This window comes from Symphodus melops (assembly GCF_947650265.1).
Source record: "Symphodus melops genome assembly, chromosome: 6".
Lineage (NCBI taxonomy): Eukaryota > Metazoa > Chordata > Actinopteri > Labriformes > Labridae > Symphodus > Symphodus melops.
Window position 1 is genome coordinate 5,239,218 of NC_136696.1, and position 13,787 is coordinate 5,253,004.

The 13,787-nt window shown below is 40.5% G+C and overlaps 1 protein-coding gene across 1 annotated transcript; it reads right to left on the minus strand.

The window, feature by feature from the left end:
- Positions 1 to 210: 210 nt before the first annotated feature.
- LOC306824803 (uncharacterized protein) lies at positions 211 to 12,762 on the minus strand. The gene is made up of 9 exons (XM_079345157.1): positions 12,459 to 12,762; positions 12,183 to 12,269; positions 10,298 to 10,371; positions 9,784 to 9,907; positions 5,625 to 5,824; positions 3,555 to 3,833; positions 3,218 to 3,388; positions 1,768 to 2,010; positions 211 to 1,641 (listed from the first exon to the last, which is right to left on the minus strand). The coding sequence occupies exons 1-9, from the start codon at positions 12,518 to 12,520 to the stop codon at positions 1,601 to 1,603; spliced, it is 1,281 nt and encodes a 426-aa protein (XP_079201283.1). The 5' UTR covers positions 12,521 to 12,762; the 3' UTR covers positions 211 to 1,600.
- Positions 12,763 to 13,787: the final 1,025 nt, after the last annotated feature.

Sequence of the window (13,787 nt, forward strand, 5' to 3'; positions counted from 1 at the left end):
ACATCATTCATGCAGTAATACAGTCCCTGAAGAGAAGCCGTGTGAGTGGTAAGGGGACACAGACAGAGGCTCCTCGAAGCAGACAGCACAGGTTTAAATACCTTCCTGCATGTCATTCCCCACTCTCTCCGTCCCTGGTTTCACGGTCCTCTCACGACAATAAAAGCATACAAATTAAAATCAGTCAATCAAGAGAGGGAGCTTGTATACTTAAATGAATATCACTTTATTATGGTTAACTCTCTCTTTTACAATAGAAATAATATTGAAACGCTCATCAGACCAAAACAACACAACATTTGCAGTCCTTTTTTTCTTTTTTTTAACAAACTCAAGCCTGCCTCCTAATACTTGATAAAAACGAACACTGCTGGACATCCAAGAAAACATATCCACAGTGCAAAGTTGTTCATCTAGTCACTATTACAATATGTATTTACATATATTTAAAAAAGGAAGACGAATGAAAAGATTGGAAACATGACTTCAACAATATCTACAAAAACAGAAGTAAAAGTTGAGACGTTTTCAAGATGGATTATTCTCACAGATATATATCTCTCACTTTTTAGTTTGTAATCTGTGATCAATTACATCTCCATGGTTCCACCTATATGTGAAAAGAAACGTGCTGATGTCCACTAGAGGACCTCAGACCAGAGCGAGACACAGAAGCACGTAACGCACACTGTGAGGGCGGGCGTGTTGATTTACAGTGACACAGAGTGATTCTCATCAGTGGACCACCGTCTTATCTTCCCTCTTCCCTGCACATTTGTCAAATGCATTATCGCAAATGACTTTTAACAACGTAACCAGGATATTTTACAGCTCCCAACAATGAGGTCGTAAAAACAATCAACAGCCAGAAAGAGTACAGTGCAGAATTTATGTTCAATATTTTAGGTTTTTCCCTGAACTAAAAGAAAAGAGAGCGATTAAGATTTCCTCATAAAAAGTCAATTCAGCTCCCAATCCCTTAATACCACATGTGGAGTGGTGCAGCTTTCCTATATATTCTTCTGCAAGAAAGTTTCTGAATTAATCACTGTCAAATTATATCATCCTCGGTTCCTTTCAGGTTGTCCTCGCATTAAAAGTTTCCTCTTTAGCTTTGGTACAAAAATAAATTGACCTTTAATGTTTATGACGGTTCGTTGATTTTTAGGTCCAGCTGTTACCTCTCTGTTCAAACAACGTATGCCATATCACAATAAATAATGATGTTGGAACTTTTCTTGTAAAAACCTGTAAACACACTGTGGAGAGGACCATCCTGGCTCTTTGACCACACCAACCTTCAGTGGATTGAGAGGAATATGAAGCTTGAGGAACACTGGCAAAGACAGATACTATCAGGCATTACTCCATCAAATCCTCCACTGATCCATCCACAATCAAATGACTCATAACTGGCTTTTACTACCGTCATTATCATCTACCTGACCGTGGTTTACAACTCTAGAAAATGTCACAACAGTTCTCCAGCTCAGGGGCTTTGAGTGGTCTGTTCTTGAGTGGGGTGTTGTCCTCAGAAGATGCTGGTAGCTCAAGCCTGTGTTTGTGTTGCATCGTGTGCTTTAGTGGTTGTGGATGTTTCTCAGTGACGGGAGTTCGGTCTTGGAAGAGAGTGAGGGACACCTGATACAAGAGAGAGAGGACAAACGAAACAATGTATTATTATTAGGTGAAACACACTGTATGATCTTTGTGGATTATACTCAGCGTTTAGCTTTGTATGTCTTTAAAAAAACAGAAGCCACCCACCTGGAGAAGCAAGAAGAGCAGGCCGGGAAGCCTTTAAAGTAGGAGGGCCTCTAATCCCATGAGGGCCCCTAGGGCCTGAATGGTATGGGGGACCATGGTGGAGTAGGGGCCCACGAGGCCCTAGGGGGCCGCTATAGGGACTGTGTGAAGATAAAAGGCCCCGTGAAGGTGGGGGTCCCAATGAGGGACAGGTTTGTCGATGCAAGGACAGCAGCGGAGGGGGTTTGGTTTTGGGGTAAGAACCTGAAAGAAGGAAAATAAAACTAATTTACATTTACACCTCAAAGTAATGTGGCAGCCAGTGAAGTTCTTTCCCTATACTGGAAGAACTTCACTGGCTGCCAGTGTCCTTTAGGTTCAGGTTCAAAATCCTGGTTCTGGGTTTCAGAGCCTTGCATGGTCAGGCTCCCTCTTATCTTAGTGAGCTGATCCAGCCTGACGCTCCTGTGTGAGCGCTGAGGTCTATGGATCAGAATCTGATGAAGGTCCCTCGAGCTCATTATCGCACTAGAGGTGACCGGTCTTTCCAGGTTGTTGCTCCAAGGCTCTGGAATGAACTTCCGCCATCTTTGCGCTCAATTGATTCAGTTGACACTTTCAAGAGTGAACTGAAGACATTTTTATTTGTCCAGGCTTTTAATTAGCCTCTTTTAGGGCTGCCATGATCTTTGTACTGTCTGTATATTGCGTGTGATGTCTTAACTTTGTTTGTGAAGCACTTTGTGGCCTCTGCCTGTGAAAAGTGCTATATAAATAAAATTTACTTACTTACTTACTAACTAATGCGTCTGACTTCTCTTGTATTTATTTAGCTTTGTTTCTTGGTGGATGGATGTTTTCCTCAAATACAGTTGGATTGAATTGTGTGTGTGTGTGTGTGTGTGTGTGTGTGTGTGTGTGTGTGTGTGTGTGTGTGTGTGCGTGCGAGAGAGGGAGAGAGAGAGAGAGAGAGAGAGAGAGAGAGAGAGAGAGAGAGAGGGAGAGAGAGAGAGGCCTTACAGCAGCAGGTCTATATTTAGACTGGAGCATGTTGCGTGTTAGGAAGTATGCTTTGCTGAGGCTGAAGAAATCTATATGGCTGACATTTAAGGTAAGGCCCTCTTTCCAGCCTATCAGAAGTGTAAACGTGTTTTATCTAAACTAAGTTGAAGATCGCTGCATCTGAAGTCAACTGTTCTGCGTGTTTGTTACCCACATCTTTAACAACTGATTTGCATTGACTCGTTGCCCTAAACAGAGTCAAGCTCCTATTTAAAGGCTACCAATCAGCAGTCCCATGGTAACAGGTGGAGCACACACGTCACATACAGGCAACAGGTAACTATCAGGGAAGTAAATCTTCTAATTATAGAACTAAGCTGCATAAACAGAGTCATCTCTTTCAATAATGAAAGTAATTCTTTGAAAAATAGAACTATTTAACCGTCATACTTTGTTGTACTTCTCTGACCTGGTGAGGGCAGCAGAGGAGATGGTGAAGCTGAGGAGTGGTCCAACATTGACCCTCCTGCTCCGCCCGAGGACATGGGTTGAGGGGGCCCAGGTGGAGTAGGCAGCAAAGGAGGTGGTTTTCCTAGTCCTGGAGGTAACATACTACCCCTCTGCCCCTCAGTGTTGGAGGCTGGAAAGAAACACCATTGAAATGAAAAAACAAACAAACAGAAGAGAGACCCGGTAAGATTCAGAGAAAAGGAGCAAGCAGAGAAGAAGTTCGAGGTGCCATTTGTAAATGCTGACACCAAACTACATTTACACTTCCAGGTACTACAGCGTGATCCATGTCCCACCTTGTACATGCTCGTGTCTGGACCGCACATACTCTGAGATGGTTTCCAGCTCCTCGGGGTAGAGATGCACGCCCTCGGCGAGCAGCATGAGGAGGGGGCGTGTTTCGGAGGGGACAGTGTGGCGCTCTATCTTTTCTCTCTCGAGAAAGTCATCGAGCAGCTGCGACGCCTGCGCTGCCAGGTCTGAGGGGTCTTTTTTTGGGCGCTCTTTGACCAGTCCATGACTGTACTCGGCTGCAACAAAGTCCATGGCCTGGTCTTTGGGCATGTTGCGATGGACTGGAGAGGAAAATAGGAACGTTACTGCTGAAGAGTAAGGGAATGGATTAGAAGAGGACCACCTTGTAAACCCATGGAATAAAGAAGAACATCCATTGGTTTGCAACAAATAACTCACTAAAATAGCGTTTGTTTAAATGTGATGTTGGGCTCAGCGAATTCTGCTGATAATTTGGTTCTTTGGTACGTTGTTCTTTTAATTGGAATTTGAATGAGAATTGTGATTTGTTGAATGGGACATGTTAGTGGATGTGCATTCATCAGTTACTTTCTCTTTTGTTCTTTTTTGTTTTTGGATATGGTTTCACTGATTGGTTAGATGTGCATTCAACATTAGAAGCCAATGTACTATTAATACATCTTATGAGTGCATGTATTTAATTTTCTGGTTTGAAAATTGATTCGTATGTCACTTTCTTTAAGGACCAAGCTTTTTGAGTTTGAAGATTTGTTGTGTAGATCAGCCGTTAATGAGTAATAATGGCTTCTTGTTGTCGTTTCGATCATCATGAAACACTTGGATTAGCTTTGCGGTTTGTGTTGAGCAGGTCAGTTGGTGCATTGAAGGCTTTCTAAATAGCATCAGTGTTGGTGGGTCAACTTAATGACACTGGCTGTTCATGCAAACTCAGTGACATGTTTCCCAAAAAAATAAAGAAATTAATGTATTGAAAAAAAATCAGATTTTTCTTTGTTGAGTTTTTCATCAATTCATGGAGATGGCTGCAGTGCATAGATATTGGCAGTATAAATTGCATATACATTTCTTATTGGATTTGCTGTAAAGGAATAGTTTCACAGCAGGGAGTCCACTCTCATATCTATCAGATAATATGAGCGACAACAAGCAGCTACTTTAACCGGATGAACGCTTCACAATTTCAGCTTGATTTAGACCCTATTTTTTAGTTGCACAAATTATTTTTTTTATGTTTAAGGTGGACGAATTTCAGCCTGAACATACAGTCAGTCGTGGTCGTTCCTCAGTGTGCACTGCAGTTTTTGTGCGGATGGAGTGAATAAGAGAAAAGTTAACATTTTTTAGAATGATAGCATCCTGAGATCATATTTATCCCACAGATATGAGAATGTTGTCCATCTTCATGGCAAAGTCAGCCACTTGAATGCCAATTCAAAATTGGAAAGTATTCCTTTCGCAGACCTTTATTTTTACTTTTAGGCTTGATTCACTTTCTTAAGGTTGTAGGCGTATGTAATGTCAAAGTGTGTTTCCAGTGGGATGACTCCTTCTGCTTTTGCCCACATGGTAAAATGCAGTATTGGTAAGTTGTTTGAGTAAGAGCATCAGCTAAAAGAAATATGGTCTTCAAACCAAGTGTTGGAGTAGTATGTATGTTGAATATTGTGTTCATATAATGCTGTTTTAATATCTATAAATGTTAAGAAAAGTTGAGTGAGGAGTTGATGCGTTTCAGTGGGAATTTTTTGTGCTTTTTTTATTTGTTTGGTTTAAAGCAACAATATGTAGCTCCCTCTATTTCCTTGTGAATCTTTTAGTTCACTTCAAAAGTGATCTTTGCCGGCTTCACCATCTGCTTGATTGCACGCTCTCTCAGAGAGGTAGGAGTTGTGTTAGTGCTGTTGCACTCAGACCCATTCAGTGGGCACCAGGCGTACCAAACCAAATTCCTCCATATTGTTGCTTTAACTATGACAAAGATCGACAAGAAGTTGAATCTTAATTTTATGTGAAACGCATTTCAAAAGAGGATGAGGGTTGTGACTGAGTCGGTTTGGCTAAGTTTGAAGGAATGTGGGATAGGGACTTACTTTTGAGGGATTCTGAGAATATGATAACAGTGCAGGAGGACAGAGCTATGTTTGTCTGCTCCACCAGAATACATAACGGGGAGCCTTCTGCTCGGACATCCTGCAGGGCCCGGGTCAGGCCCGATTCCGCCTGAAGGTAGAGCATTTCCACTGACAGGCCGCGCTCCTGCAAGCACTGGCTTAGCGATTTGGGGTAATCCCTTTGAGAGGAAGAGAAAGACTTTGTTAAGTTAGCATTTTATTTATTAAGTTGTTCAGCTGAGTTGATTTAAAGTGTTCTTACCAACAAAAAGTAAACACAAGTCATCATTCTTTTAGTGTAGTGAATAATGCATTTGTGGATATTTGAATATTGTATGTATGGACAAAATAAGGCATTACTTTGTGCAGTGTTCATGTATGTTTTTAAATGTCTCTTGAATGTATTTGGTGATGCAGTAGAAAGTGTTACAGGGGTTTCTGCAGGTGAAAAAGGAGGGTGACTGGTGAGACTACCATCAAAAACTTTGAAATGTGGCGGAGCAGCAATCAGCTTTGTACATGTTCAGATCACACTGTTGATTATGTGTTGGCAAAGTCTGTATAAAATGGTCGAGTTCTATTTTATTAGTTCCCAGAAGTCATGGACTTTCGGTCCAATATTAAAACTTTAAAGTGGAAAACTATCATTAAATGAATAAAAAGGATTCAGACATCCTTCAACACAAGTAGATAAAAATATTTTAAAAAATAGGCAAACAAAAAAGCCAGACATTCCTGAATACACAGAAAATGCTTTGCACATTTATCAGTTTGTCAATAAACAGTGGTCAACACAAATAAATGACGTGTAGTGTAATGTACCTAACACAGCATTGATACGAGTTGCAGACTGATTTGGAAGTTTTTATGAGCACTTTGATGAATGTTTTCATCCTTTTAAAACCAACTCAACAATAGAAATTAAAGATCACAAAGCACCCGGGCTACCTACAGCGGCCAACACCGCCGCTTCATCTTACTGTGTGTTCAGACAGGTTTTAAAGGCGGGTTCCATTAATCACTCACACACTTTTACTACTTTTTCAAGGTGTGGGATCATGTATGTTGGTCATTCATAATTTAGGCTGTTAAATTATATTTTAATTCTATTCCAATATATTATATTAACCAACATTAGTATATTAAAAAAGTTAACATTAAAATATCTAAACTAATAGAAAAAATGCACTAAACTTGTGTTAACTATATTTTTAGTGGAGTACTTGCATTACCTAGCAGAGAGAACTCCCATGATTCCCCAACAGCCTCAACGTCACGTTTTGTTATTATATAAATTAAGAGCCCCCTGGTGGTAGAATCTACTACTGCGCCTTTAACAGCTTTGTTGTTGACAATCCAGTGAATAAAGCTCATTGACATACAGTACATGTAAATCGTAAACACTGACGTTCTTAAATCAGTGTATGACTAACACAACTTTGTAGATTTGCTGATGGTCAGCTTATGGCAGACACTGTAGGTGTAATAAGGATTATTATATAATTAGTGTCCGTCAGTATTTTCAAAGTAAGTGGTCTAAAATGATCATTGTGGCACAACTTACTAGTCAGTATTTGTGTAATATGGTGTGTGTACAATTTCTTGAACCTGAAGCCTGTTGTAGTGACTTTAAACACTTTAAAGAGGTTTTAACTGCTTATCACTAAATGTGGGAACAAACAGAAAATCTATTTGATGTTTATTTTTATTTAGGAGCTCAGCACAGAAAACACTGTTGAAGATTGTTTCTTTTTATGTCATTACAGAAAAACCAGAGATGCATGAGTGTTAGCTGCAAGTGCCTGCAGAGCAGCAACAGAAGCCTTTCAAGAAGTCCAGCTTGTGTTGAGCGATGTACTGCACAGTGACAAACTTGCTTTAAAAAGGATTTATATCAGAATGTATTAGAAAACTTTGAAGTTTTGTCAGGTTGGTGTTTTTATGCAGTGCTGTTGGTATTCAGTTTGTACTGGTGCTCTTAAATGGTAACATTGGCAGCATTTAAAAGAAAAAACAAACAAACAAAAAAAACACTTTTGATTTGTGTTGTTTTTATGATAAGTTAGTACTCTTCAAAATACATGAAGTGGCTCTTTGTGAAACTGTTTCTTATGAGTCACCTGTCAGCAGTATGACTGAAGCTAAAAGGCTCCTGAGGACACCAAGGGTGTGCTCTGTGGAGGAAGCGTGACATACCAAGGCCTCCTTAACGCAAGATGGCTGCACAAAGCCTGAAGCCTTAGTGAAAACATGGGTCAGATATCAGGTATCACAAAGAAGCTCATCAACATTCTCTGATAACTAAGGCTTTGTGCCTGCAGTTCTGTCCGTGCTCACAGTAAAAGAGGGTGTGTGAAACATACTCTGATGCTTCTTCTGCCCAAACAGGAACCATCCCTGGCTGTTAGCATAAACGACAAATATATAAAAGCTACTGTGGTAACAAACAAAATACAGCAGCAAACAAGACGAGAGCTGGACGCTGCTGAAAATGTTTGTTCATTAATACCAATGTTAATACATGAAATGCTCTCAGTGCCTTCTGTTCATACAGCAGCATCGTGTGTTCACTTCACACGTCCAAATCTTAAACAACGATACACAGAATCTCAGCAGTAAAGACAGGAGAAACAAGCAGGTCTATTACTTTTAGTATATGAAAAAAAAGACAGAAACTACCTTTATTATTTGGCCAAGTTTAGTTCAAACTAATTATTTTATATAAGCATAAAGTTATAAAGTCCAAGCAACAGAACTTAATCCTGAATCCTTACACAACGAGCCCTCTTTGTTCTTTTACCTGAAACAAAAAAGGGTAAAAAAAAAAAAAAAAAAAGAGAGGCGACCTCTTTGTAGAATCATAGGCTCCAGAGATGCAATTCATCACATATATGCTACTGTAACTGCACGTCTGTTTCGTGACTTTAAGGTTCCAAACTTTACTGTTCATTACCTCGGCCGGAGCTCTATACTGTGGAGAACATCATTAGGCAAGAATGAAAAAAAACAAAAAAACACAGACAGAACTTTCCACAAAGTCAGCAGTAACCTGTTCCAAATCAGGTCAGGTGTGCAGAGTAAGTAACCATGGTGATCTACCCAGCTTAAAAGAGTGTCTTCTTTGTGACACTGAAAACTCTGACTTCAGGTTTGACAGACCTGGATTACCCTCCACGCTCACTTCATTGTACACTCCTAAATGAGGTGACATTTGCAGGCTGTAAAGGCTTTTGAAGACGTTTGAGGACAGTGACATAAATCACACTTAATGCTGTCAGGGGGAGAGAAAAAGCCTTGTACCGGTCAGACCTTATTCTACACAACAGGAGGTAACAGACATATCATAACCCATTCAAAGGAAAACCTGGGCATTGTCTTCTAGAATGATTTACCACCTCCTACTGATCCCTCTACATACCTGAAGAACACACGGAGTGCAGCTGTAAAATACGCACACCTACGCACACATCCTAAGCCTCCTTCCCATGTCACATTGGAATGTCATGTTCCATCCGAAACATGAAAAGATTAAATGCACCATGAGGGGGGAAAAGGCTGAGTTCAGATAGATAGAATGCATCTATCTTGAAACCCTCATTGGAATAGTAGTACCCAGGGTGAGCGCGAGGTTAATGCAAGTCGCTAACCAATCTGTCATGCAGATGTCATAACAGAAAGAACCTGTACCAGTCTGAGGTGTTACCTTCACACAATAGCTTCTTTGATAATGTTAGCATGCGCCCCTGCCAAGATGTTTGGGTTTTTACTGTTCATTGTTATGCTTCAGAATAAAGGGTGGTTCTCACTGTGTATAAGAGGATCAACACAAACCTTACGTGTTGATAGCATCCAGTACTAGAAACAATAACATGTGATGCTCTCCATTCATGACAGCAAGAGCTCGAAATCCAAAACTAACCGAAGTGAAACACAAGGATCAGGGTATGTTTTCAGCTGAAGGTTTTGACATAACCTATAACAGTGAGAGTTGACATTACTGATTGAGTGCCCTTTAAAAAGAAAAAAAAAAGAAATCTAATCACCTCCCTGAGGTGGGTCATATTGAATTACAGCCACATGTGCTTCATAACAATTGCCCACATAACTTCCTCTGCTTTATTGATTGTTTAATACTCACAGGCACTGGTTGGTTACAGAGAGGACCACGCAGTCTGCCGGCTTCCTCTCTTCCTGAACCTGTCTGTAGAATTTCTGATACAGCGCTTTGCGGCGGTCTGCTGGAGTGCAGCTGTCTGCCTTGGCTGGGGGGAGGGCGAGGACGGTGGAGGAGTTGGAGGAGAATGAGGTGAAGGGAGATGGGAGGCCGTAGAGGATAAAGAGAGAGTGAAAGGTCAGTTGCAGGTGGAGATTGGGTCCTATTTCCTCCATTCATTAAAGATCAATATCAGCAATCTTAAACATCTAACCTATTTTCTGTTAATGGATATTAGGATGAATGTACTGCAATGGTGTTATTTAAAAGTGTAGAATAAAGGGCATAGTAGTTATGGAAGGAATGCAGACCCACTGATTTTAATATTAAAATGTTTACATGGAAATGAAAGAAACAAGGTGTTGTCTTCATGTGGAAAGTTTCTGAATGGTGCAAACTCTAATAAAAGATTCTGATCACAGACAAGCACGAGGCTCACCGACTGGTTGATGCTTGTAGCTCTCATACTTCACGTTTGCACTGTAGTTTTGTATTTGATCGAGTTCTTCATAGCTGAAAGAAAGGAAGGGGAAACAGAACAATCCTTAAATGTAACAATGAGGGAAGCAAGGCTTTGCCAACTGTCCACTGAGTTATTCAATTGGATGACTGCGCATGATTGAGGGTTTTATACAGACTGAAAACAGCCCTCGGAGATCACAACATCATCGTTAGCATTCAACATGAAATTCCTACATACTTGAGGTCAGGCATGTTGACCTCGTGAACCTGTCACATCAGGGGCCTGTATTACGAAGTGAGTTTAACATATCCAGGGTCTCTTTGGGTTATCTGGCTTAACAAACTCTGACATAAGAGATCGTGATTATCAGTCCTACGATGCCAGTTATCAACCTGATCCGTCGCCCAGGGTTGCCAAGAGCGCGTTCACGTAAAAGGGGCGGAGTTAGCATCATTTAACCTATCACAATCATCACCACGTCTGCCGTCAGCAGATCGTCATATCTACAAACATTACATTCACAAAAACTACAATCTATAGTAACAGTATAAATATGTTAAGACAAACAGGCTGCCAAGAGACACAGCTGCAGTAACACATGCAGGAGGGACAAAAAAAGGAAAATCTGCGAGTTAAAACTGCAGATTATATTTGTCCCATTCTTAGTTCACCTTAGAACTGACTATAATAACTCCAGCTTCTTCTCTGAACTGAATGTGTTGCTCTGACTCTTTAAAGTGGAGAGTAGAACAGTTTTGAGTAGTTATATTTAAACTGCAGCTCTGACCATCACAAACAGAGCGACTTCAAGGCATTAAACATTAATGTAAATACAAAATCACAAGAAAATATTTGTAATTGTACACCTTCAACTAAAATGTTACAGCGCTTTTTTCAGTCTCTGTTGAAGGATATCAGTGAAAAATAATCATTAACTAAAGGACTATAGTCTAATGCAAAATCATGCGGGACACATGAAGTGTCCTCCCCCTCTTGATCAGCTCCGGGAGCTCCACGATCTAAAGATCTGATTGGTGAGTGGGCGGAGATATTCACAGGTTGATCTCTTGTCTCCAACATAACCTGCTCCGGAGCAGGTTAGGTGTGCAGCATAAGTTACCCAGGATATTTACAGAGGTAAGAAGTGAACGACCCTTATAGGACTGAAAGTCCAGGGTTAACCCTGAAGTTACCTTGCTAAGCTCAAAATCCTGCTTCGTAGTACAAGCCTCAGATACTGTGGCAAACACCTACATAAAACTCCAGTGTTGTCTGTAAGACTAGGAAGAGGCAAAGACTTCTAGAGTAGACACTTTGTCCCATTTGATCTCTCTCTAAACATTAGCAGCAAATTGATAATGGTTCTCCAAGTGGAATGAAGAGTGATTACACCACATCTGTGATAAACTACAGACGCTGGTAACAGGAAAATTATGCAATTACATGAAGATAGTGTGGTATTTTTTTATGTTAAAGAAATGTTCCTGATTTAGAACACATACACTTGCACAGGAAATCACAAATAAAAACAAATGTATGACATCCACTGATCAGCCATTCACGAGCACCTGCACAACGATGTTATATATATTCACTGTTCGCAAATGTTTTTTTATGGTTCAATATTAATCTGATCAGCACTTGATGCTTGGGTGTAATCCTGTCAACGTTCTATATATAAATGTATAGATAAAGAAAATGTGCATTGATAACAGATATTTATATAAACAGACGGCCTCTGCAGAAGAGGGAATGTCATAAACTTTGATTATCTACGTCACATGCATTAACTAACACGCAAAGTAAGATTGGTTTTGTCCGTAAAGTGTACATGTTAGTGGCGTGAATAATGCTTGGGTACCTTTCCAAGGCATCTTTGAGCTCCTCGGGTCTCTCCTCTCTGCTCGGGTAAGGCGCTGCTCTCCGGAACAGACGCAGCTGTGGAGCACTAGAACACAGGGTGGACTCTTAAAGATTCTCCCTCGTTGTTGTCGTTCCTTACATTTTTAACTATCACGGTGATGAATAGAGAGGGAAGCATTCATGCGGATGTGCTACACATTGGATGTTGTCTGCAAAGCTTGCTAGCTGTCGTGTTAGCTTACAGATGCTAAACTTCACACAGTTGACCGCTTACCTTCCGTTGGGGTTCGCCGCCTGTCGCCGGGCAACGACGTTGGATTTAGTCCAGGACGACATTTCACCTGCGCTGCCACTGGACCGACAAAAACCCGTTGCCTTGTCTTTTTGACCACAGGAAGGGCATAAACTATATGCAGATATTACTCCACTGCTGTGGTACTACAACTCTCCCTGGAGTGGAGAAAGAGAGAAGAGGAGGAGGAAGAACAAACGGGGAGGAGTTCTTCTTCGTGTTGTTGGCTCGCCGGTTAACGGGAGTTCTGCTACCACCTACTGGACAACAAAGGGGGCACGTGTAAAAACCATAGACTGATACCCGTCCCTACAGTCTATGGTCCCTAACAGTACATAACAGATGGATTCAAGAGATTTCTTCTTCTTCTTTTAGAGTTCCGGCAGGCTGTACACTGTGAAGTGTAATGCTGCCCTCCACAGTCAATACTTCTTTCATATCCTTTGATACAGGCCAGTAGCGTGCAAGAAACGAAGAATTGCGCCTGCAACACATTGGGCATTTATTTCCACAGAAAATATGGACTTAACTGAGAAGGATGAGAGTCCCAAGTCAGATAACTCCATGAATAATTGACTTTTTTCATTCCTATAACTCCAACACACAAATTCCTTCAAGAGATTTTGCAATGCGTTAGACCTAAGAAGATCAGATTCTCTCTTAACAATTTACAGGCCTTTCATAAAATCTGGCAGCCTTTTCTACTTTATAGATATACCTTGCAGATTGAAGCTGAAAAAACCCACAAAAACAAAACAATGAACTACTGAGTTGTTGATTGTCTATTTCATTGATTTAAATTTATTTTAGTGGATTTTTTTTCTCTTCCTCCCCTTTTTGTTTGTTTGTTTTTCTTTTAATAATATTGTCATACTATTCCTACTTGTTCATATTTTCTGCCTTGTGATTGTCTTTTTTTGTCGTTTGTGGTGTTTATGGCTATGGCTATGATTGAATGAGTTGTTTTCGAAAGGGAAAGGCCCTCTCATGCATTTTGGTTTTATGTAATTTCATGGTTATGCTCTTCTGTTACAATTTGATGCATTTGTGGGTTGGCTACGGTTGTGCATCTGGAGTATCCTTGTATGTTCTGTGCCCTTCCCAAATGGAAAAAATCAATAAAAATATTTTAGAAAAAAACAACAACCTATAAAAACCATATTTACAGTGTATGGTTTTTGTCCTGCCTTGATGGTACTTTTTTTTCTTCAGATGGCTCATTATTACGTTACATTGTTTATTTAACCAGGTTGGGCCTATTGGGATTAAGAGCCTCTGTTTGAAAGGAGACCATGCAGCCAAGGGCGTTAG

Coding starts and splice junctions, on each gene's coding strand:
- LOC306824803 (XM_079345157.1), bottom strand. CDS start 12,520: ATGTCGTCCTGGACTAAATCCAACGTCGTTGCCCGGCGACAGGCGGCG. Junction 12,270..12,458: donor GCGGCGAACCCCAACGGAAG/GTAAGCGGTCAA, acceptor CCTGTGTTCTAG/TGCTCCACAGCTGCGTCTGT. Junction 9,908..10,297: donor CTACAAGCATCAACCAGTCG/GTGAGCCTCGTG, acceptor CCCTCCCCCCAG/CCAAGGCAGACAGCTGCACT.